This window comes from Schistocerca piceifrons, chromosome 7, assembly GCF_021461385.2.
Source record: "Schistocerca piceifrons isolate TAMUIC-IGC-003096 chromosome 7, iqSchPice1.1, whole genome shotgun sequence".
In the NCBI taxonomy this organism is placed as follows: Eukaryota; Metazoa; Arthropoda; class Insecta; order Orthoptera; family Acrididae; genus Schistocerca; species Schistocerca piceifrons.
Window position 1 is genome coordinate 289,824,559 of NC_060144.1, and position 25,976 is coordinate 289,850,534.

General features: G+C 41.9%; 1 protein-coding gene across 1 annotated transcript in view; it reads right to left on the bottom strand.

The window, feature by feature from the left end:
- LOC124805635 (protein O-mannosyl-transferase TMTC1-like) overlaps positions 1 to 25,976 on the bottom strand; it is a 654,220-nt gene that overhangs the window by 109,386 nt on the left and 518,858 nt on the right. Inside the window, exon 12 of the mRNA XM_047266203.1 lies at positions 9,137 to 9,250. Coding sequence (XP_047122159.1) covers positions 9,137 to 9,250 — 114 coding nt within the window. The remainder of the gene's footprint in view (positions 1 to 9,136; positions 9,251 to 25,976) is intronic.

Consider the following 25,976-nt stretch of genomic DNA (forward strand, 5'->3'; position numbering starts at 1 on the left):
TGTACAGGCCATGGAAGCTGATTCCGACTTGAACATTTTTCTAACATACATTTGCGTATCTTGTTCTGCCTGTCGGTATAGCCTCACTGTACAGAAACGTGTGATTCTTGTCCAGAATGATAGTGGACAGTCACGTGTGTTGATCCCTAAACCTTTGCAAAAGGAAGTGTGGCAGTTACTTCATCAAGAACACTGGGGGATTGTTAGTACGAAACAGCGCGTCGACACTGTGCTTGGAAGGGTATGGACGCCCAAATAATACAAATGACGTTACAGTGTCACGCATGTGCGGAAAATCAGTCTGCTCCATCACAAAAATTATCTTCTTGGCCTGCGTCGCTATCGCCACGTCAACGAGTGCTCATAGACTTTGGGGGACCTTTATGGAACACTCACTGGTGGATTGTAGTTGACTGGTACAGCAAGTTTCCTTTTGCTGTGCCAATGAACGCGACAACGTAACGTAGCACAATTCAGGTGTTGTCATTGATTTTTTGCCACTGAAGTAATAGTGTCAGACAATGGACATCAGTTCACGTCGAATGAATTTGAAACATTCCGTGAACGCAATGGCATACAGCAACTAACTGTTGCTCTGTTCCATCCACAGTCAAACGGCGAAGCGGAACGTTTTGTCCGAACCTTCAAGCAGGAGATGACCAAACATCGCTCCGCACACACCAGGGATCAAGCACCGCAGCTGTTTCTAGCTTCATATTGTTCGCTCCCAAGAGATGGACCATCGCCGGCGGAATTGCTTCACGGCCGCCCCCATCGGACACTGCTCTACCTGCTCCACCATCCTCGGCATCAGGCACCGAAGGAAGGCCGCAGTATCGCTTCGCGCAGCATGATATTGTTTTTTACAGAGTTTTTAGCGGCAGCAGACGGTCGGCGCGAGGCGAGATCGTCCGTCGACTTGGCGCTTGCATGTATCTTCTTTCAGGTTCCGATGGCTTGCAACGCTGTCATCAAAATCAACTTCGCCTCTGTCTGATCTTTCAATATCTCTTCCCCCAGATTCAAGGATCCAGAGAACAGCACGGCCACAGCAGCCGCCAGAGTGTGTCGTCACGACACGTCGACCCCATGGAGATGGAGCCTTCGCCTCCTCCGCCTCCTCTCGTCCTAGCGATGGAGATGGACTCGCCCACACCGCAGCAGCCACGTGTTCTTTATCTGGTTCATGACAGCAGCAGATGGACGCGTACCCTTTTGGTCGTTTTCCAGCGGACGTTTCCGCCAGAGCGCAGGCTGGATGGCGGGGTACGGCCGGAAGCTTGACGTCCTCTGCAGCCACAGCTTCCTGCCCGGCGATGCACCCACACTGCTGCTTCTCCCTCAGTGACCGCACTCCCTGCACGCGGACGGACCATCGCTTTTGGGAGCAGGGGCAGTGGGGGGGGGGGGGGAGGGGTGGGGGGTCGGGGGGGAGGAATGATCAGGCGTACCCATAAGCGCCGGAACGAAGATGAAGAACGCAAGAGAAGAGAAGGCGGTGAAACCACGTAGGCCAATGGTGCAGCAACGGCCTCAACAAGAGGAGAATATAATTGCCGCGCCTGCCAGCCGTGGGCGCCCAGTATTTGCTCAGCATTCGGACATCGTACGGACAAGCCTAGCAGAGAACGCTACAATAGCCGGTATTAGTGATCGACAAACTGTGTGTAATCTTGCATGAACATTGTATATAGCAAAGGACTCGGATTTATGTTGCATGCCGCCCATCGCTTGCGACACCATTGTCGGTTCCAGTTTAAGTATTGTCAATCTTCTTAACTGAAATAAAACTAGTAATATTATTACCTTGAATTGTTGTGTAGCATTCCGAGATGCATGCTTTACGAGACATCCGTAAATAATGCAGGAATAGAACTAAAGTACAGGTTCGATGGAGGATTATTCAACCAGTCCAGACTCCATTCAAAAAGGTTCACCTGTACCGCTCGTGTGACAGAGCTGCAGTATGCTGATGACAATGCTTCTCCAGCTCATTCAGTTGCAGAGTTGCAGCTGTCAGTTGATTCCTTCAGCAGGGCGTACGAACGACTTGGTCTCTCCAACAATATCCCAAAGACAAAGGTGATGTCGCAGCCAACTCTTGACTCCTCCGTTCCTGATTTCAGCATATCCATTTATGATACACCCTTGGAACAAGTGGACCATTTCCTCTACCTAGGAAGCATACTGTCATCCAACTCCTCATCTGGAAAAGATGTGGAGAATAGATTACGTGCTGCCCATGTAGTATTTGGATGTCCTACAAAGCGTGTCTTCCTGAATAGAGATCTAACACTGTACACCAAACTGATGGTGTACAAAGCTGTAGTCATTTCCACCCTGCTGTATGGTTGCGAAACCTGAACGTTATATTGCTGTGATCTGAAGAAGCTAGAACGCTTCAACCAACAGAAGGTAAGATATATTATGAACCTGAAATGGTATGACTTTATATCCAACACGGCTGTTCTAGAGAAAGCAAAAGTGTATAACATGGAAGCTCTTATCATTGGGCATCAACTCAGATGGGTCGGACATGTCCAGCGGATGAAAAATGACAGACTTCCACGCCAAATGCTGTACAGCGAAGTGAGCACAGGTAATAGGCCACGAGGTGCCCCTCTCAAACGTTATAAAGATCAGTACAAGAAAAATCAAAAAAACTTGAACATCGATCCGAGTAACTGGTCCACAATAGCAGAAGATCGAAGTCGCTGGCGCTCAGTTACCTCAAATGTCTTCAAAATTTTGAGCTGGAACGTCGAAGAATGGAGAATGACAAACGCCGGAGACGTAAACTCCAACAGGCTCAGACACGTCCTCCACCTTCCATCAGCTGCAATGTCCGTGGCCACCTGTTCCACGCTATGATTGGATTGCTAAGCCATCAACGACACTTCCACGCCTGAATAAAGGAAATCTCAGGACAGAAATGAAAACTCGGATACGAGTGTCAGCCAACGACGACGATGATTGCGAGAACTCAGCATCCCTTAGGCACCCTATGCGCGACGAGTGGGCAAGACGCCACAATTGTTACAATCTGTTTATTATGTAACAGTGCGAGCCACTGACTGCCAATCCATTCTGTGAAAAGCACTTTCCATGCCCGCAGCATTTGCGATGCAAGTTTTAGGTGATTCACCCACTATATTAAAAGCCAATGTACCATTGACCCCCCCCCCCCCCCCCACACACACACGCACACAGCTGCATTGTACGACCGTGAAGAAACATTTATATTTTCTTGTTGTTCTTTTAGATTGTTTCTCTTTAAAAGAATGTGGTTATGGAATGTGTTTTGTCTGCTGCAAGTATACCAAGTCAATTCAGAAAATATGATACATTTTGATTCAGCACAGTTATACCGCTCCTGCGTCGTTCGAAATAAACATTAGCAGAACATGTTAACAGTTGGCAGTAATCTCATCTAAAACAATGATGATAAAGTGAACAGTTTATACCTCTCAATGAAACATTTTAAGTTTTTAATTTTGTTCAATAATTATAAGAAGTACTGAAATAATCAAATTTTTATTGTCTCTGGAAGTTGTTACCTACGTAACCACCAAGTAGTATTGGTGAACATTATAGCTCCTATGGATTCTTCACATTCCGTTTTGTCATGGTTTCGCCTCATGACAGACAGCAGACGTGATTCGTGTCTTCCGTTTTGGGCGCCTAAGTGACGTCTCTTTGTGTACAGAGACACACACTCGCTACTGTATTGATACAAAAAAGTGCAAGAGAGCACTGGTCTCGCCCTTCGTCCTCGTGCAACAGCTACCTCTGCCACTGTAAAGGCGCTATATCAGTTCTGTACCTCGACCGAGTGAAACCTCCAGTGCTTTGACTGTACCTAGTTTTGTTCTTTTAATTTGTGGTACTCCACACGAAGTATATCAATCTTCATTGAACAACTGTCATTTCTAGTGCTTCCTGAGGACTAAGCAGATGTAGAACTGGAAACGTCTCACGAAATATGTCTGATGCGGGAAGCCACTATTAGTGCTTCTTCCCTCTTTTATTATAGGGTGAGTGGTGATCACTACATTGCCTATGCATGTGTATTTTAGTTAAGAATGTCAGTATGTATTTGTCGTTGTACATTTGTGTACAGGAAATCAATCGCTGTTCGCAGCAAAATGTAATATGGAGAGGTCAGTAAATCACTGCTGATACAGGTAACTGTGAATGTAAAAAACCAGTGATTGCCGTCTGGCATGTCAAAAGAAGATACAAAATAAATTACTTCTGAATCGCCGGTCGCTGTGACCGAGCGGTTCTAGGCGCTTCAGTCCGGAACCGCGCGGCTGCTACGGTAACATGTTCGAATCCTACCTCGGGCATTGATGCGTGTGATGTTCTTAGGTTAGTTGGGTTTAAGTGGTTCTACGTTCTAGGGGTCTGATGACCACAGCTGTTAAGTCCCATAGTGCTCAGAGACATTTGAACCATTTGAACTTCTGAATCTTGGCAACTTCATCAAAGCAAAAAGCATCGGTGGCAGCACCGTGCGGACTTTCGAATAAAAATATGACCCTCAACTACCTACCCTCAGACTCAGAGTTGAAATATTAAAAGTTTTGGCTGGTTTCGTTGTCTAGGGGCTGGGATACGTAGTTGCTGCATTACAGGCAAAGTATGGCTGAGTCTACAGTATACAATATGAATATACACATGAATCGAATGGTTGAAGGTTTCTTTCACTCGGTAATTGTAAATTCTCAATGTAACACAGAAATTTATAAATGAAAGATTGCAATGAAATAAAATCTGCAGGTACTATTTTAACGACTTTAAAAGATGAGTACTGTAGCAGAAGTACCTTTAAGAAAGCTTGGTGTCGAAGGCCGAGCAATTAAATAAAATATAAGTTGAATAACAGGGAAACAATAGATTCCTACTTCAGGTAATTAGTTATGAGCAACAAAGTAGCTCACGAGATATTCACTTCTAAACACGTACTACGTCTTCAATGCAGAAGCCATGGAAATCTCACAAGTGCACAAGTCGGCACTACGAAATATCCCGCGACCACACACAAACTGCTCAACACTTTGCAAGTATTTCCTGTGACTGTCCGTTACGCCTTCCTGTCCAGCACTCCCTGCCTCCTGTGCGACTCGATGCTCCACCCCCACTTCCATCCAGTTCCTCAATTGACTTCGGTAGTCGCCTACCATAGTAATGAGCGCTCTGATTGTCTACAGAGCCCCCACCATATCTCCAAGCCAACGTAAACTCGCAAACATATTGAAAAACATACGAAATACTGGATTTACATTTAAATAACTTGAAATTAAATAAATATTTCTTCGGATGGACCATAAGCATGCTCTAAGACACATTATTAGATACATAAACAAATGAAATAAATATATATCAAAGGAACAGAAACAAAAGTAGGCCAGTAGCCTAATGTCTCTGTGCTTTCTAAAGCACAGTAAATATTTGACCAATTTCTTCATGAATAGTATATATTGGATATAAACAAAGACATACATAAATAAATATATTTATAAACATGCTGCTACTGTTTTTTCGTGTAACTGTGGAGTACTTATGTTCTCTGGGTATTATTAATTTCTACATGAACTGTGAAATGTCTGCCATTATGGTTTCACAAAGTCCACCATCTTTGGCACTCCCGGCATACAAATCTCCTTCATTGACACAAAACACAGTCCTCGACACAACGTCAGCATGGAATTCTCAGCCATGTGGTCGGTCTGGATCACGCGCTGGGGCTACCCCTCTTGCTCCAGCTAATGTTCGGCACCACGCGGTTGCTGACGAACCCGGGCTTGCCGTGTGGCCACGCCAATTGCGAACTTAAAGTATTTTCAGGGCGCCACAACTCACCCGTTACCTCACAACTGGCACTTAAGGTACGTTCACAGGGGCCGTAAGTGACGGCACTGTGTGGCTACAATAATGTTTCCATCAAAATTGAAGCAATGTTGCTGCGATGCACGAAAATTTGAGGTACAGGCGGCCATTATAGGTGGTGGTGGAGGAGGCTTCTGCGTTCAGCTGCAAGCATATTGCCGATGTCTTGCTGTTGTCCACCGTCTGACCATATGGCCTTGGGCGTAAATGCTTCTTTCTCTGTCTGAGCCTGCAATGCCGCAATGAGAAGTCACCTAATCTGATCGGTGTAATAGTATTATTTCCCTTTCGTTCGAAAGTAAGCGTGCATACGTGGAGGCACTCGACTTTTGCTGTCTACAGGAATGTAGAGGTGTGTAAACGAGACAACAATGGATTCAATACAATTATGTGTTATCTCATCACTACCAGAACTCTGGAACACCGATAGTAATGTATACAAAGATCTGCAATAGTGAGCCCAAATTTTCTTCTACACAGGTTCTTACGATTTCAAAACATTTCTATAATTTAATTACTGTCTTCTTGTCCAAGGGCAGCAATTTTCCAGTTCTCTCTTTTTAGTTACGGTAATTGAGTACAATACTTTCATGTCCTATAACGGCAGTCGTACATGTCTTGTACTTGTAACAGTCATAGCTTTACCACTATACTGGTGAAACACAATAACATGTAAACATTCAAATCTCATTGTTATTTCATAGTAGTGTAATGAATTTCTAGGTTCTTTCCACTAACGCGTTACAAACATTCTGGTATTAAGAGGCATGTCGATGAGAAGTGCACTTCACAGTGCTACATGAAACCTCTATGTGAATCACCAGTAGGCAAAAACTGAAGCGTTGTGGCCAACTACTGTAAGGAGATTCAAAACTGTGATTGGTATTATCAATACTCGAACAAGGTTTCAGCATTTTGTAAAAAGTATGTATTCAGTACCAGCACATGTGTTAGTTTCCCAGGTAGTTTCCTACTTAAAGAGAACGCATTGACAAACATCGATTAAGCTTTTTCTTGTTACCTTTCCTTCTCGTGGAATGGAAATCCAGAAGAGCCGCACTCCCTTCCATTTTTCTGCTGTCGCACTTTTCATGGCCATAGTGAAGTCCGCGTAAAAACTTCTGACTCGGAAATTACTGCTGCAAGCTTTGTCGGTCATCAGTGGCTGGCAGTTTTGCCGAGCATTTGACTACAATGGGTGTGGCAAAAAATAGTGCGTAATGTTGTTGGGAATGAGCAAGTTTTAGAGCCCTAGTAAACTTAGTTTCAGCAACAATATGCGGCCCAGCCAGCATTGATTTTTCGTGCGTTTTAACCAACTGATGCTGACCACGTTCACTGAATACATTGCTGACTCTTTCATATAGACCTGACCTTACTACACCTGTTTTGCCTATAAACACGTCACGTTATTATTCGCCAGTGGCTACGATCTCTACACATGTGCCGACGCTACATAGCTGTTGAAATACGCTCTTTAACCGTGACACCTCTACAGTATCGTAAATGATTCATGCGTTGTTTTACGTTAGGGTTATTGTTTTACGTTAGAGTTAACCCTAGCAACGCCACACATTTTCTGTAACATGTACTACCAGTTGGGTTGGGGGGGGGAGGTGGGGGGGAGGAGAGAGCTGGACTTTGTGTTATTGTTCTGGTCTTCAGTCCAAAGACGGATTTGCTGCAGGTCTCCATGCTACTCTATTCTTTGCAAGCCCCTTGTCTCCGAGTACCTACTGCAACCCACATCCTTCTGAATCTGCTTAGTGAATTCATCTCTTCGCCTCCCTGTACGATTTTTACGTTCCACGCTTCCCTCCAGTACTAAACTGGTAATCATTTGATGTCTCAAAACGTGTCCAACGAACCGATCCTTTCTACTAGTCAAGTTTCGAGGTGAAATTCATACCCACCAAAGAAATACTTAATTGCTGTTAAGTTTTATTAACAACATACTTTCTAAGCCGATACTAATGTATAAGTATGGCACAGAGCGTGAAAAGTTTTTCAGACACCCTTAGCAATACCAAAGAATTTTCAATAACGTGTAACTGGCTCAGGGGAGGGGTTACGGCCAACACAAAAAATATTAAAAAATCAGAAATTCCGTTCATGGTCGTTGAGGTTTGTTCACAACGTGCCTCTTAAATATATATACTGATGTGAAATAATGGTGTTGAACCTGAAAATATGAATATGACCATTGTTGTGAAAAGTCGATTCACCAGTAATACTTAAGGTTTTGGGTTAAGTTTTACTGAAAATTTTAAAACAGTTACGAAATCTGGCAGAAGCAATCAGTAAATACAATAATTTTTATCGTAATTCTAAAATTTAAACTATTTCAAAAACATGGGCATGATGTACTGCCCCCCCCCCCATGTAAACAAAACTTAGCTTCTACAGCTACGACTGTGTGCAGGAGGACTTATAGCGGCTAACCCCAGTCAGCCCTCTAGTAGCAGCCTCCAGGAAACGTTGATGTACAGCATATTTTGATGCAATATTTATGGTACTACTTTTAAATTTAAAAATTATTTTATAATTTGTAACTGTAATAGCGACATATGCGTACCTGCATAGTACTGTTTACTTTTATAGGACTCTTCGTAATGTCTAGAAAATCGAAACCAGTGGTCAACGGAATCTACTGATACCAGAAGTCGGTTTCATCTCGTAGCGTAACGATGACGATTTAAATGATGTCATATTTCTTATTTTCGGAGGGTTACTGGTAATTTTTACATAGTCTAAAGCATAAAAGGAACCTATCGATATCAGATATCGTTCTCATCTCCTAACATGACGTCGAGGATTTATGTGACGTCATAAACAAAAGAAAGTGAACAGAAGACTGAAAATATTTCTTTTTTGTCTACATTAGATTTAGAAGGAAGGCTGTGGTGACAGAACGACCTCCCGAGGTCTCGGTTAGTAAGAAAGCTGACAATTTAGCACTGAGCTCAGAAGTGGCATCGAATGCTTCAGTTAATGCGAAACCGAAATATCCACCATAAAGGTTTGTGAGAACTGTTGACAAGGATTAACCTTATAGCAGAAAGTAATGTGCTCACTGTTGCCCTCGGGCAGCAGCATGGTAAAAATGAACAATTTCACGAAGCACAAGTAGCGCTAGCTAACGCGCCTGTCCTGTGGGACACAGCTCTACGGCGCAGTGAGGGGGCCGCTGCGGCCCGTGCCCGTCGGTGGCTCAGACTAACTGCGGAGATGCGGCGCCACTCACCTGAGAGCCTCGCGGTAGTGCTCGGCGGCCAGGTCGGCGTTGCCGGCGTCCCGCAGCACGTTGGCCAGGTTGTAGTGCATCTTGGCGTTATGGGGCAGGGCTCTCAGGCCGGCCCTGCAACCGATAGCACACACCAGCTCAGCTCCTGGCCCTCACACACTCCAGCAGCGCGGCTGCGTCCTACCGTCTCACACGTGGATATATTAACAATTGCTGGAAAGTCCATCCCACCCCATAAGTGCAAACTGTTTATGATTAAAAATCACTCTGAAATACTCTACAATAATTATTCCTTAACTAATCAGTTTTCGGCTTTTCGACTGTTATCTGGTACAAAGAGAAATATCCGTGGTTGTGGATTTCGGGAGAACGATTTAAAAATGGTGCATCCTAAGTATCTCTAAACTGTCGGTCGAACATGACAGTAACTAACATTCGTTATAAGACTAAAGTGATAAGAATTATTTCTATAAAATGCTATTTAACTTAGATAAGTATAGAAGAAACACATGCCATGTTAGCACAAGTTTTTAGAGATGAAAAATAAATTGCCTGCAATACAAAAAACCTTGGTGACATTTTCCAAGGGAATGATTAAACAAGATAGTACTGTATTGCATTAAATTTATGCGCGACTGCGAAGACGAACGAGAGCCAGGTGTCCAATGGAGTGATGACAATGCAAATAAGCTTAGGATAGAGACTCGAACCTAGGTATCCTGCTTTACACGAGCGGTCGCGTAAAGCTCTTTCGCTATCATTGCACGACTCACGGCCAGACCCAAACTTCCATATGGCGTCGTTCCTGCGCCACAACCTGTAATCGTACACACATTATGTATTCCCCATACAGGGGAGGACATTATGTTGAAAGTCACTTCCTGGTATCGGCGGATAAATGTGATACTGCAGTGCCTGTGTTGTCACAGAAGAACGATGCAATGTTCCTTCGGACATGCATGCAACCCCTTTGGAATGAATCAGAACGTCGACTTCATACCAGACACCCCTGCATCAAACCTTCTCTGGTTCAGTATTTGGGCAAGAATGGGTTTCCAAACCTCTACAAGTACTCAGAAGCATCAATGAAAGTGTTCGCACCAGATTTCAAGCCTTCATAAAGACGAAGGGTGGACACAACGCATACTAATATCTACTAACATAACCTGAAGCGAAAAATTCTGTATCTCGCCATACATGCAACTACTACTGTTGGTCGTGGAGGTCTGCAGAAGGGCAATTCTGGGAATTCTGCCCTCGAAACCTAAGGAGATGGAGAGTATGGCGGTACAGGATGGTAGCTTGTGGCGAAAAGGTAGTGAAGTGGATCGCTGCATGGAGAGAAAGAGTGTATGGTGATTTCTGGCTCAGCGCTAGATGTACGTGTTCTCGTGTGATCATCTCACAGGCCATGTAACAGCACAGTAACAAGTGCTGGTTCCAAGGGTCAGGAACTCTGTCCGTGTATCCTGGCTAGAGACTGAAACTGAATGCTAGATGTAGAAACATCTGCATACGCTCTCTCGTTTTCTGACTCATTACTGTCGCGAGGCATGGTCGAATAGCTATAGTAATTTGATACAATAATAGTAAGTAGTATAACAATGCCATAAACGTATACCACAGAGCATATCCTAAGTAATTGTATTACATTATAAGTTAATTCCAACTTTGCTGTAACGTTGTGAGGCACAAACATACTACTATAAGACGTAATAGAAGGTTACTGACTCATTATTGTAAGAGCTGGATTTTATTATAATTCCATTGACCAAACACATGTAGAATAAAATAAAAGTAGCAATCGTAGATGTAACATGACGTATTATAGTGCCTAAAACTCAAAGTTAATAGAAGTAAATAAATAAATATTTGCCAACATAACGCTCAGTTTTCCAGCAGCCGTACAGAAGATGCTCCTCTTTATTTCTGGTGGCAACTCCTGATATTGCTAGGTATACAGGGTATTATGGGCCTAGGTACAGGTATTGTCATCATTGGTATCTTAATGTGTGCCACTTTAGTGTGTCACATGTTTTTTCTCCGCGTCTGACAGTCTTCGCACCAACACATAATGTACTATCTGTTGCTTTCTGAACGGTCGTAACTGCACCATAAGGTGGTCTATGCCTATCAGTATAGACTATACAGTGTTGCTTCTGCACATCCACATTTCACTACCTGGTCTACTGGCCAGTCGAAAGAAGCATTAATGGCTTGCTTGTGCCCCTCACACTTGGTGGTACTATCAAATTTAAAGCCATACTACTTGTAATAGCTTCACTTATTACTCTGCAAATGAAGTCAACACGGATGTAATGTTGTTCAGTTCACTGGTATCAGTCATTAATATAAATACCTAGATTTGTAACCCTAACACTCAGTGCGCAGGATGATTAAAAATTACTGTTGCAGGTTTATAGGGTTATAGAAGAGACTTAATAGATGAAGTTTTGATAAGGAACCTCTCTCTCTCCTGGATATAAATGAGTTTGGATATTGGATCACTTTCAGTTCTGCCACTATACGCTATGCACACAATCTGAGAAGAGGGCACCATCATCAGTCCCTCATGTAGTTATGACATAATATAACATCTTCGTCTGACCACAACAAAGGCTATGAGAAATTGGTATGTTCGAAACTAGGAGGTTTGGCTGTGGTGCTCCTTCGATGCGTAGAAGAGCACCCGAGGGCAAGTACTCAAAAGGCATTATGCCCATAGTGCGCGTATTTCGATGCGAGAAATTTAAAAGTGATCCAATCTTCAAACTGATTTTACGTCCAAGCGGTACATTTTCATCCTCACATAGTAAGTCCTCTCCACAATCCCTACAAACATGTAACAGGAATTCTGAATCACTTTGTATCGAAGATGTATCACATATAAAACCGAAAACTCTTACCAGTCATAGTACGCAATAATAAATAGAAAACAATTCATTAAATGTGAATACAATAACGAACCGTTTACGAGACAACTGTCGACGGGTGGTTATGAGCCTCTGCTGCAGCCTTAGTCAATGGAATTTCTTTTGATTACGTCTTCCTTTAACTGGTAACAAATTTAGCCCTTGGTCTGTGGCCAGGGCGTGTGGTAGGTGCAAGGCGGGATACGGGGAAATTTTACTGTGTATGTAAATCTACAGCAGCAGTACGGTACAAAATCGATATGGCGATCGTGGCTTATTCCTCGAACTCTATAATCGTCAAAATTAAATATTATGAATTTCTCTGCCTGGTGTCATATCAAATGTCAAGTGCTCAGGACTTTCGTTCGTACGGTGGACAATCTGGAGGAACAAATTATACAGGCTTGTCTAGATTTACGTAACGATCCACGAACGTTTGAAAGAAATCGTAATTCACAGTCGACACAAGTTCATTATTGCATCCAAATGCAGTGAAAATATGTGGAACACCTAGTTTATCTCTTAGGGCTGCGCATTTAATTGTAACACACAACGCTCTAAAAGTCTGTTTCATTTCTCTTCAATAAGTTTTTCATGTATGGGTCTACGGCCTCAATGGATCGTTTAAATGAAGGAACTATTTTAACCACCATAGGCTGTAGTTTTATTCCTCTTACCCACTAATATCTTACTTATATACTGTACTTCCGGTGTTATACTGCAGAGGTCTAACAAGGTCCTAAGGTCGAAACTGACATGCGTGGCCTAAAGGATTAAAACTAACAGCCTACGGTTGTTAAAAATGGCTCGATCATTATTTGTCAAGGTAGGCCACTTATGAAATTTGAGACAAATTAGATGCGGACTTAATCGAAAGGGTAACATTTCAAATAAATTTGTATTACCTAGGCCAATATTTTATGCTGAAGGCAGTACTGGTTTGTAGTTTCAATGCTTAATGATTTCGCTAAATATTCCCATCTGCTGTCGTATATTTTCAATTGTATCTTATTTCGCTACGCACTGTAACACATATTGTATATAGAGAGACTCTGTCGTTAACATCCTTCTATGCATTTAAATTTTCTGTGACTCATATTCTCTGTGTATTGATCACAGAGAGCATTTAGACCTCCTTCGTACGTCCCAAATATACATACACATGTTGATCTGAAACAGTCTGAAAATCTTTTAAGTGCATTGCAGGGTAGGTTGTGCTGAGACATAACAGTCTAAAGAAAAATTCGAAACCTTGCGCCGTTTCCAAGTTACACAGCACTGAAATTATCCAACTGAATAGTATTCAAAGAAATATGACTGACACCCGAAAAATAGTGCATTCAGAATGGCTAGCCACTAGCCGAAATCTGGATTTTTGTTTAAAATCTAAAATAGGGCGACTGATTGCTACACTCTATAATTTGTAAACTTGATTTAGTGATGTTACTGCATTGAGGTTTGTGACACTACGACGATGACACACTACGGCCACACATCCACTACTTATCACTGGCTGCCACTTTCGAATGCACATCTGTTGTTTGGCTTTGTGAATTCAAGTCGCCAACGTAGTTAACGTGCTGCCGCCGCTTGTGCCCCAAGAATGAGACCAGTTTGGGAACTTTTTGGGCGGACGATGTATTTATGACCACACGCTGTAAACATGTGCCGCAGACCTTCATTTACAAGTTTACCTGGCGTTGACATATGCTCACTACAACCTGTCGATAACTGACTTCTGTTTTAATTAAGCATGCAAACATGTTCATTGGTTTCCGACGTTTGCCTACGTATACAAGGTAAAAGTTGTTTCATTGTCCGTGATAGTGCTACCTTTTATATTATTGCTGACCTAAATTTTAAAGGCGTTATACTCGTAACTGAACTATTTATGGCATCGTGTTGCTCAATCCACTGGGCTCCTGTAGCTCACATATGCCTGCGATAACTACAAATTGACTTTCCATGACATATTTGTAATACTATGTGACAACTGAGAATCTAATAGTCATATCAGGATCTAATAGATCAGTTTCCATAATAACCGACGATGGATGAAGTAGAGAGAGTACAAAATGAGAGCGTTTTTGAAAAAGATAGATATATCTGAATACAAATTTCAGTCTTAGGAAGTGTTTGCAAAAGGTCTTTGTGTGGTGCGTAGCGCTCTTCGCGTATGAAACGTGAACGATGAACAGTTTAGACAAAATAAAAATAGAAACGTTTGAGATGATATGAATGCTGGAGACTTGGTTTTCAGATCTTATTGCTATTGAGGGAATATTAAATCAAATTGGGAGAAAAGAAATTTATGGCACAACTTCAGTAAAAGGAAAGATCAGTTGATGCTACGCATTCCTTTTCATCAAGTAACATTAATACGGTACTGTGATGGAAAATTGAAGGTAGAATTTGTAAAGACAGACCAAAGCTTGACTGTAGAAAGCAGATTAAAATCGATGTAAGATGCAATAGTTATGATGAAGATTCCACAGGTAAGAGTAGAGCGGAGAGCACCATCAAACCAGTCTTCGAATTGAGACCATATCTAAACACGATTGCATCCATTTATTTTAGTCACTATCCGAATACATGTTTTACGATGTCATGTATGATCTATGCTCGAAACTTTTAACAAATGAAATATTACTGATACAACGGTTTACACGCCAGCACACAACTAACACAAAAGAGCATCGGAATTTTATCACTGATTCCTTATTTCTACTTCGTCTCTCTTTAGTTTATTCGAATTTCATATTCGTTGATCAGCAGACTATCCGTTCAACAAAAATTGTAAAACTTCTTCATTTTCACAGATATTATCGTTTGTATCCGTTCACCTCTAATATTCTCCCTTTGAAACTAAGTTATCTTTCCTTCATTTATATTTCCTTTTAGCTGTTTTATTTTTGTATTAATAATAAATAATAGCCTTACGAATTTTCAATTGCGTTTTGTACCTGTTCCTACAGATTTTCTGGCACTGTTAATTGAAATACCTAAATCTGCTTGAAGCTGGTACATGACCGTGGCAAGTGGATAAGGGTGATAGGCTCGGAATTATAAATGTTTCAGCTGTATTAGTGGGCTGCATGCCAAACGGTAGGAATTTAGGTTGCATGGGTCTAAAAGTCCGTGTTGTGTTTTAACATAGACAAATGAATTTATTTGTTAACACAAATTTGAGACAATCAGTTGTTCGTCTCAAAAAACTAATGAGGGGTAATGTCTACATGGGTCAAAGTCAAATATTAATCTTCATACTCTCCACACTGGTGACCCACGTAACATGCAGCATTGCAGTCCAAGACACACTGCAGTGTTGCATGTTATGTAAGCCAGCACAAATTCTGATTACGGCTATTATTGAGGGTCTGGCCGCGCTGAGGGCGACCGCACAGCCTCTGTGTTTCTACCACCACCATTGACTTCCATTACACGACTACCGTAAAGCTAACATCACTGACACAGTGCACGCAGGCGCATCGACCTCTATAATCGATACCTACGAGCACTCGTGACCTTACCGTTGTGTATTTACAAGTCACAGCTTCGTCACCAGGCTGTTAGTTATTTCGTAAAGAACTTCCTGCGATCAGTCCGCCAAAAACGCGTAGCTGTGATTTTTGCTGATGTCTGCAAATATTTTTAAATCTTCTTATATTGCCAAGTTTTTCATTTATTTCATTGTCTCGATGCCACTCATTAATTTTTTTTTCTTTTTTAATGCATGAGATTTTCAGGTTATCTTCGTCTTTCGATGTTTACGCTTTCGTTGTATATCATTCTAACGCTTGCTTTGGGAAGTCATCTTCTAACGTCGATTCTGGATAACTGTAGACAATGTAAAAGAATTACCTATAGCAATTGTTTCTCCCTATCTTCCCAGTACTTTTTCACTCGATTGCTCTGCTGTTGGTTATGTTCCTTGGTGAAGAGTTTTCCACATTTCTTGTCTTTCTCTTGATGGTTATTGAATTTTCTTACTTTACAACGGAATTTTTTTATGTTTTGAATGTTTTCTTCGGTTACGATCATTTCTCGTAAGTATTCAAGAGCATCTTTGCTCTTTTGATGGTTCGTATCTCTGTTTGAAAATTATTGGAAGTTTCTTTTAGTTAATTTATTGTCCTCAATTATTTTCACATGTCTAAAGAAACTGACCTGCATTTTCCGTACTGCGTCTACATCTACATCTACATCTACATGGTTACTCTGCAATTCACACTTAAGTGCCTGTGAGAGGGTTCATCGAACCATTTTCATACTACTTCTCTACCATTCCACTCTCGAATGGCGTGCGGGAAAAAGGAACACCAAAATCTTTCCGTTCGAGCTCTGATTTCTCTTATTTTATTATGATGATCATTTCTCCCTACGTAGGTGGGTGTCAAAAAAAAAAAAATGCATTCGGAAGACAAAGTTGGTGCAATTTCGTAAATTGATCTCGCCGCAAAGAAAACCGCCTCTGTGTCAGTGACTGCCACCCCAACTCGGGTATCATATCAGTGACACTCTTACCCCTATTGCGCGACAACACGAAACGCGCTGCCCTTCTTTGCATTTTTTCGATGTCCTCCGTCAATCCTACCTGGTAAGGAACCCACACCGCGCAGCAATATTCCAGCAGAGGACGGACAAATGTAATGTCGGCTGTCTCCATAGTGGCTTTGTCGCATACTCTAAGTGTTCTGCCAACAAAGCGCAGTCTTTGTTTCGCCTTCGGCACAGTATTATCAACGTGGTCTTTCCAATTTAAGTTGCTCGTAATTGTAATTCCTAGGTGTTTAGTCGAATTCACAGCCCTTAGATTTGTGCGATTTATCGTATACCCAAAATTTATCGGATTTATTTTAGTACCCATGTGGACGAACTCGCACTATTCTTTGTTTAGTGCCAATTGCCACTTTTCGCACCATGCATAAATTCTCTCTAGATCATTCTATAGCTGGAATTGATCGTCTGGTGATTTTACTAGACGGTAAATTACAGCGACATCTGCAAACAATCTAAGGAGACTGCTCACATTATCACCTAGATCATTTATGTAAATCAAGAACCTATGACACTACCTTGCGGAACGCCAGGTATCACTTCTGTTCTACTCGATGATTTACCGTCTATCACTACGAACTGTGACCTCTCAGACAGGAAATCACTAATCCAGTTACACAACTGAGACACTACTCCGTATCCACGCAATTTGATTAATAGTCGCTTGTGAGGAGCGGTGTCAAAAGCCTTCTGCATATCTAGGAACATGGAATCGATCTGAGATTCCTTGTCGACAGCACTCATTACTCCATGGGAATAACGACCTAGCTGCGTTGCACAAGAACGATATTTCCTGAATCCGTGTTAGTTACGTATCAATAAATCATTTTCTTCTAGGTGATTCATAATGGTCGAGTACAGTATGTGCTCCAGAATCCTACTGAAAATTGAGGTCAGTGATATGGATCTGTAATTCAGTGGGTTACTCCTATTTCCTATCTTAAATAATAGTGTGACCTGTGCTACTTTCCAGTCTTTATGACCAGACCTTTCGTCAAGTGAGCAGTTGTATATGACTGCTAAGAAAGGCGGTATTGTGTCTGCATACTCTGAAAGCAACCTGACTGGTATACCATCTGGACCGGAAGACTTGCCTTTATTAAGCGATTTGAGTTATTTCACAACACCTAAGATATCTACTTTTGTGTCACTCATGCTAACAGGTGTTATGGTTTCGAATTCTGGAATATTTGCTTCGTCTTCTTTCAGGAAGGAATTAGGGATAACTGTATTTAGTAACTCGGCTTTAGTGACACCTTGTGCTTCTTCTTTATCGTCGCCTTGTCCCACGTCACGTAGGGTAGGCGTTGCTTTTCTGGATCCATCTCCTCCATAGTACTCTGTCCATTGCCTCTTCCTTCTTCCATCCTTTCTCTCTTAGGTCCCCGGACACCTTATTCTTCCACCTCCTCTTCGGTCTTCCTCTCCTTTTCGCTCCTTCTATCTTTATATCTTCAACTCTGTTTCCAAGATACTCTTCTCCTTTTATCCGTACGTGTCCGTACTACCTTAGTGTGCTCTCTTGTATCTTTTTCCCCATGGGTCTCACTTTCACAGCTCCTCATTCTAATTCTGTCCTTCCTTCTGTTCATCCACCTCAGCATCCTCATTTTCGCCACTCCCATCTTCCTTTCCTGGGCTACTATGAGTTGCCATGCCTCTGTCCCGTATATCATAGCAGGCCTTACCACCGACTTGTACACTTTCCCTTTCAACCCAATGCTCACCTTCTTGTCACACAACATTCCACTTATTTTCCTCCAGTTGTTCCAGCCGCTATTTATTCGGTGTTGTATCTCGCTTTCCAGTCCTCTGTCCCTCTGTATCTACAACCCCACGTATTTAAATTTGGAGACCGATTTCAGCTCATCATCCTGAATCTTGCAAGACCTCATCTGCACATCCTTCAGTGCTAAATATTCTGACTTTGTCCTGCTAATTTTCATCCCTCTTTCTTCAAATGCCATCCTCCAATCCTCCAGCTATAGTGACACCGTCATCTGCGAATTTGAGATTTTTTTAAAATTTGTTGTTGCCATTTTATTCTAAGGTAGGTGCCAGAAGTTTCGATTGACTATCTTCTCCTTTTTCTCTATTTCGATATGTCTCCTACTTTAAGATTGGTAGTCATTCCGCTGCATACAGCGCTTTCTATTTTATGGTTGTTTAGCAGTGTCAGGTTTTCAAGTTATGATTGATTTTTTTTGTATGTGCCCTTGGAGAGTTGACGTGCCATCTCTGTCTAAAATTTATCAGTTTCCTTCCTTGATCAGTCATAGGCTTGAATGATTTCTACGAGGTACTTAATGTTTTGAACTTTTTTGTCGTTTCTGAAACCTGTTTTCTGTGATTGGGGGATATTTTATGCTGCTTTGGATGTCGAATGTCGTGGAGCTGCTTTTTCTTTCATCCGAGAACTTTTATTTGGGTGATAGCTCATTTCACGTCTTTGCCAATGACTAAAAGGTCACTCAGAAAGGCCGGGCTATTAATCTGGATTGCTTTGAAGACAGCATTCGGGGACTCAGAGCATAAAGGAATGAAGTCCATCTTTGGTCATTCTGAACTTATCCCAGTTTTAGGTACTATTTTTAGAGTACAAAAGATTCAAATCCAGATATTATTGACAATATTATTCAGCATGAAAGGAAACAGTCTTTTGTTCAAAGCACAGAGGGAAAATTTCCAGTGCCACAGTTTCCATGGCTTTTTTGTCGGTATGTGAGGTCTTACCAAAGCAGACTGATGATGATTATGAGTAATGCTTCTGAAGATATGGAATACATCGGAATATCAGCATTCTAGCGCATTAAGCTAATAACTACTTTCCCAGTTTGACAAGTGCGAGTCACCTAAGGAGTTAACAGCCAGACCGGGCTCTTGAGCTTCAATTTATAAAAACAATATTTTATGGTACTTTCGCAGTTGTTGTGTATTGTATTAGCACATTTTTCTTCCAATGCAGGAGAGGACATCGTTGCTGAGGAAGGTGGTGCTTCTACAACAGTTGAAATTATGTATTCAATCAAGAAGGAACGAAGAGCGGAGGAAGCAGACATTTCAGCATCCTGAGAAATGGAAAAGGAATACTAGGCATCAGTTGTGGAACTGTGGGCAGAAGGATGCTACAAGAAAGTGCGTGAAAGTTCGAGTTAAAAGCCTTTCTGCTAACACCCACTGCTGCAAGTTGCAATGACTCTGTCGGCCTTAAGAGGAGGGGAGGGAAAGAATAAGAAGGCGATTTTGAAAGTTAGGAACAATTGATTGCGAAAGGTAGTGTCCCGTGCTTTTATGCAATTTTCTACGCTGGACTTGTCTTTATAAACAGCGGTTCATTTGCGCAGAGATCAGAACTAGAGGGAGCCAAGTCCGTGTCTGTATGGTGGGTGATCAAACACTTCCTAACGAAAAGGCTGCAACAGCGTCCTCATTGCCACTGCGGTGTACGGCCGAGAACTACAGTATCATGAAGAAGGAACTACATGACAGTTACATTAAGTGGGGTTGCATGAAATCGGGGTTATATCTGTCGGCAGGCAGTCACACATGGCAGAGACAATATTTTCTAGGCATCTTTACGTGCTGATTTCTTCACTTTCCAAACAGTTGTCACACATCGGGCCGCATTACAAACTTGCCACAAATTTTCAGCCGTGGAATGGAAAAAAAGGGCGTTTGTGTTCATGGTCATTGAGCTCACAGTGCTGTACGTGTCGAGACAGTCATCGTCGTTATTCTTTACTTGTAGTAGTTTTTCGACTTTCTGTTGTGGACATAAAGGCCCATAATGAAAGTAAAATTATCTCCAACCTTCATTTCCTAAAAAAGTTGTTGGAAGGATCCAGGGATAACGGGGCTGGTAATCACCTAAAACGTATTTCCGATAGGGAATCAGTTCATAATCCTCTCAGCTTGGTCGTATTTCTCCAGCATAAGGCTGTTGTAACCCAGAGTGGAATAAGAAATTAATAAACAGTACTCGTCATAAATTCAGGAGATTTTTGGGTATATGAAGGAAATCATATCTACCTGATAAACCAAGGGAAATTCTTATGTGGAAATCGCCTCCAATTCCATCGCGTCTGGAAAATTGTCTGAACCAATTCCAACACTCTGGGATCTCACTGAAATAATGCAAGCTCTACAGAGCGTCGAAATCAAACGGTTCACTTTTACTCCTCTCCAGGGAATCAAATATTATGGAAAAAATCTGAAAAGACCATCATGTTTTGAGATTAATCTGTGTTGGTGACACCTTGCGAACACAGATCAATATAACTGACAGTAAGTGGAGATACTCAAGTGCTGGAAAAGTTGCAGAGCGCATCTGTGCAAAGCTTCATCGGATTCTATCTGTGGTTTCCATTTCGCGGCCGATAGTTCTCTACTCTCCGAATAACCCTCGCATTTCATTCCTTGTAGCAACTCCGTAATTACAGTGGGCGAAATATTACTTTCGAGGCCTTTTTCAGTCAGATTCGTTTATAAGGTGTCGTAAAAGAGTTGGCTTTGGAATTCTTCAACGCATTAGCTTCAAATATTTCTTAAGGATTGGATTGAGGTTTGAACCTCTATACACAATAAAATGATTTCGTGTTCCAACTGTTGTATCGGCCAAAGTAGGATAATTTAAATGTTACTGTCTCTTACGAATTTATGTCAAGATCCGAACGTAAAGTTTCAGCCATAGATAACGAATTCCTGGTCTCAAGGGATTGTTACTTAGCTAATGCTATTGATTTCGGTTTAGTGGAAAAATCCAGTGAGAAAATTTCGCACGTTTCATGTTTATCGCTAGAAAAGCATAGGAAATGCACCTTAGGTTTCAAGTAACGGGAATGCAATTCTCAGACTTACTATCCACCAGAAACTTGGGGAATTCTACATCTACATCTACATTTATACTCCGCAAGCCACCCAACGGTGTGTGGCGGAGGGCACTTTAGGTGTCACTGTTATTACCTCCCTTTTCTGTTCCCGTCGCGTACGGTTCGCGGGAAGAACGACTGCCAGAAAGCCTCCGTGCGCGATCGAATCTCTCTAATTTCACATTCGTGATCTCCTCGGGAGGTATAAGTAGGGGGAAGCAATATATTCGATACCTCATTCTGAAACGCATCCTCTCCAAACCTGGACAGCAAGCTACACCGCGATGCAGAGCGCCTCTCTTGCAGAGTCTGCCACTTGAGTTTATTAAACATCTCCGTAACGCTATCACGCTTACCATATAACCCTGTGACGAAACGCACCGCTCTTCTTTGGATCTTCTCTATCTCCTCCGTCAACCCGACCTGGTACGGATACCACACCGATGAGCATTACTCAAGTATAGGTCCAACGAGTGTTTTGTAAGCCAACTCCTTCGTTGATGAACTACATTTTCTAAAGACTCTCCCAATGTATCTCAACCTGGTACCCGCCTTACCAACAATTAATTTTATATGATCATTCCACTTCGAATCGTTCCGCACGCATACTCCCAGATATTTTACAGAAGTAACTGCTACCAGTGTTTGTTCCGCTATAATATAATCATACAATAAAGGAACCTTCTTTCTATGTATTCGCTATAGATTACATTTGTCTATGTTAAGGGTCAATTGCCACTCCCTGCACCAAGTGCCTATCCGCTGCAGATCTTCCTGCAGTTCGCTGCAATTTTCTAGTGCTGCAACTTCTCTGTATACTACAGCATCATCCGCGAAAACCGCATGGAACTTCCGACACTATCTACCAGGTTATTTATATATATTGTGAAAAGCAATGGTCCCATAACACTCCCCGGTGGCACGCCAGAGGTTACTTTAACGTCTGTAGACGTCTCTCCGTTGAGAACAATATGCTGTGTTCCGTTTGCTAAAAACTCTTCAATCCAGCCACACAGCTGGTCTGATATTCCGTATGCTCTTTACTTTGTTTATCAAGCGACAGTGCGGAACTGGATCGAACGCCTTCCGGAAGTCAAGGAAAATGGCATCTACCTGGGAGCCTGTATGTAATATTGTCTGGGTCCCATGAACAAATAAAGCGAGTTGGGTCTCACAGGATCGCTGTTTCCGGAATCCATATTGATTCCTACAGAGCAGATTCTGGGTTTCCAGAAACGACATGATATGCGAGCAGAAAACATGTTCTAAAATTCTACAACAGATCGACGTCAGAGATATAGGCCTATAGTTTTGCGCATCTGCTCGACGAACATCCTTGAAGTCTGGGACTACCTGTGCTCTTTCCCAATCGTTTGGAACCTTCCGTTCCTCTAGAGACTTGCGGTACACGGCTGTTGGATGGGGGGCAAGCTCTTTCGCGTACTCTGTGTAGAATCGAATTGGTATCCCGTCAGGTCCAGTGGACTTTCCTCTGTTGAGTGATTCCAGTTGCTTTTCTATTCCTTGGATACTTATTTCGATGTCAGCCATTTTATCGTTTGTGCGAGGATTTAGAGAAGGAACTGCAGTGCGGTCTTCCTCTGTGAAACAGCTTTGGAAAAAGGTGTTTAGTGTTTCAGCTTTACGCGTGTCATCCTCTGTTTCAAGGCCATCATCATCCCTGAGTGTCTGGATATGCTGTTTCGAGCCACTTACTGGTTTAACGTAAGACCAGAACTTCCGTAACAAGAAGAAAAAAAGTTGATGGCTGACCAAGTGATGGATTCATTGTGAAATACAATCTTCTTTTGCTGTAATGTTGAGGCAGACTCTGAATCCTAATGCAGAATTTGACTAAGTTGACATAACAAATAAGCCCAGTCATCCCTTGACATACTTTGTTACATCTATCCTGATACCAAACGTCGAGCATTACCAAAAGCGAAGAAAAAGAACATTGAGGATTTACTGCAATATACTCTCCCTGTACATCATTGTTTCAGCAACCTACCATGTCACACTGCCACAACAGATTCCTCGGCTTTATAAGAACGAACAAATGAAAGTGAATAGACTTTTCTTTGAATCTGACTTGCACAAGTCCCTGTTTGTAAATATTCGTTGTAAGCAGTCACAGGAAATAAAATTAGAATTATATATTCAAGTAATGTACTTTCTTTACTGTTTCCTTAGGAAAATCTTTGGAGTAGTATATGGAGGAATACGCAACTACGGTACATTCAGTACAGAAAAGAATAGAGTTCAAAAGTTTAGTTTCCTATTCCTGGTAGTTTGTAGAGCACGAACAGTTTCCCTTCTTCTGTGTGATAATACATGACACAAAATATCTTCCATCATTCACAAATGTTAAAATGGCGTAAACTTTCTTCTCTAGTTTCTTTTTTTTCAGAACTTGGTTTTTGTTTCGAATGATATGATCCACACTGCCTGTAAAAAATAAAATAAAATTTACGATCGGATTCGCATAAACTGAAGACACATCCTAATATGAACTGTACAAATGTGGGTTTTCTTACAAAGAATTTTTAACCATGGTCTGAAAAGTAGTATTATATAAAAATACTTGAGAAGACTCACTGAGGTTCCTTTTAACAAGTCATAGCGGAAATGTAACTGCACTGCTTAAAGGTAAATATACTCCGCATCATTCACGTCAAGTTATAAACGAATAGCGCGCTAAAAGCGGTAATTTGTAATTAAAATGAAGGGGGTAGCAGAACCTACAGAAGGAAAACCTGGATGAAAACCAAAGTTGCCAAACAAAGCTGTAGACTAACACTGCACCTAGACGACCTCTTTGTATGAACCCCATAAACGAGAAGAGTCTTACCATGTCACGAGCAGGAAGGTGCACGATGACTTTTCTTAGAGCGCAGTCGCAACACTATAAGTTCTTTGTGTAAAATGAAGAAACCACTGAACAGTAGTTTAATACAGAATCTTTTAGCCGCATAGTTATTATCTGATGTTTCAGACTAGAGGATCCTCCCCCACTCTCGTGTAACACAACTATTTCATTATAACAAGTTACAACAAATGCTGGAACCTTATGTGTTCCGAAATCGGTCAGATACACACAAAACATGGCGGATTAATCAATTATTGTGCGGTTTCTTCATTTTACAAAATGGACAGGTAGGTGGCTGAGCGGCAACAGGGAAGGCAATAAATCTTCAAATGTTTGTGAAATCCAAAGAGGCCAAACTGCTGAGGTCACCGGTCCTTAGACTTACACACTACTTAAACTAACTTATGCTAAGAACAACACACACGCCCATGCCCGAGGGAGGACTCGAACCGCCGGCCGGTGTGGCCGAGCGGTTCTAGGCGCTTCAGTCTGGAACCGCGCTGCTGCTACGGTCGCAGGTTCGAATTCTGCCTCGGGCATGGATGTGTGGTGTCCTTAGGTTAGTTAGGTTTAAGTAGTTCTAAGTTCTAGGGGACTGATGACCTCAGATGTTAAGTCCCATAGCGCTCAGAGCCATTTGAACCATTTGAACCAGGACTCGAACCTCCTGCGGGAGGGGGCAAGGCAATACTGACGGCTCTGCAATGAGCAAGACGTTTACGGATGGCTCCAGTGGCGACGGAAACAAAACCTTCGCTATAGAAGGTGCAAAGGATGGGAGCCTGAACTATTAACGATATGTAATACAGCGTAGTAAAGATTCGAGGCCGTTTATCGGTATATTTAAAGTGGACAGCTAAAATTTAAAATACCGATAAAGTCAAAGAAAGAATTTGTGTCATCACTCAGGCTGTATGAATATTTTACATTTTAACCATTCACGTTTGGTACTCTTATGAATGGAACTTAATTTTTTCTCTACTGCGTTACATATTTTTGTAGCTTTGGATATGTGCAACTCCCTCCCTCCCCGCCCCACTTTCACGCATTCGTTAGCGACGATTTTGTTCTCGTAGCCGCTGGAGCATCCGTAAACATTTTTTCGCATTGCAGAGCCAGTACTGTCCTGTCTGCTACCGCTCAACCAGCTCTCTTCATAGATTTATATTGCCTACGCGCGCTACTAGTCTAAACTTCGTTTGGCCAGTTTGGTTTTTAATCAGGTTTTATTTATACAGGTTCTGTGACCGGCCTTAATTTTAACTACTGTCTATTGCGTTTAGTGGGCTAGTTGTTTGTAACTTGATGTGAATGATGCGGAGTGACTCTAAGGCAGTTACCTATCCTCTATGAGCTGTTAAAAAGAATCTCTGTGAGTACCACTATTCAGTGTTACATTTATTCTTCAGACTATTATTAAGAGTTCTTCGTGAAGAAATGTTTCCTTTTTAATTTTGTACAGATCGCCTGAGGATGCGTCTTCAACTGACGCTAAACGGGTTGTGAATTTTTATTAAAGTGCGGACCATTTCATTCAAAATGTCGAAATCTCAATGTGGTTGCCCGCAATGTAAAATAACTTTGTTAATGAGAACCTGATTCTTTTGCACACTGAACGCCCATATTGCAAATGT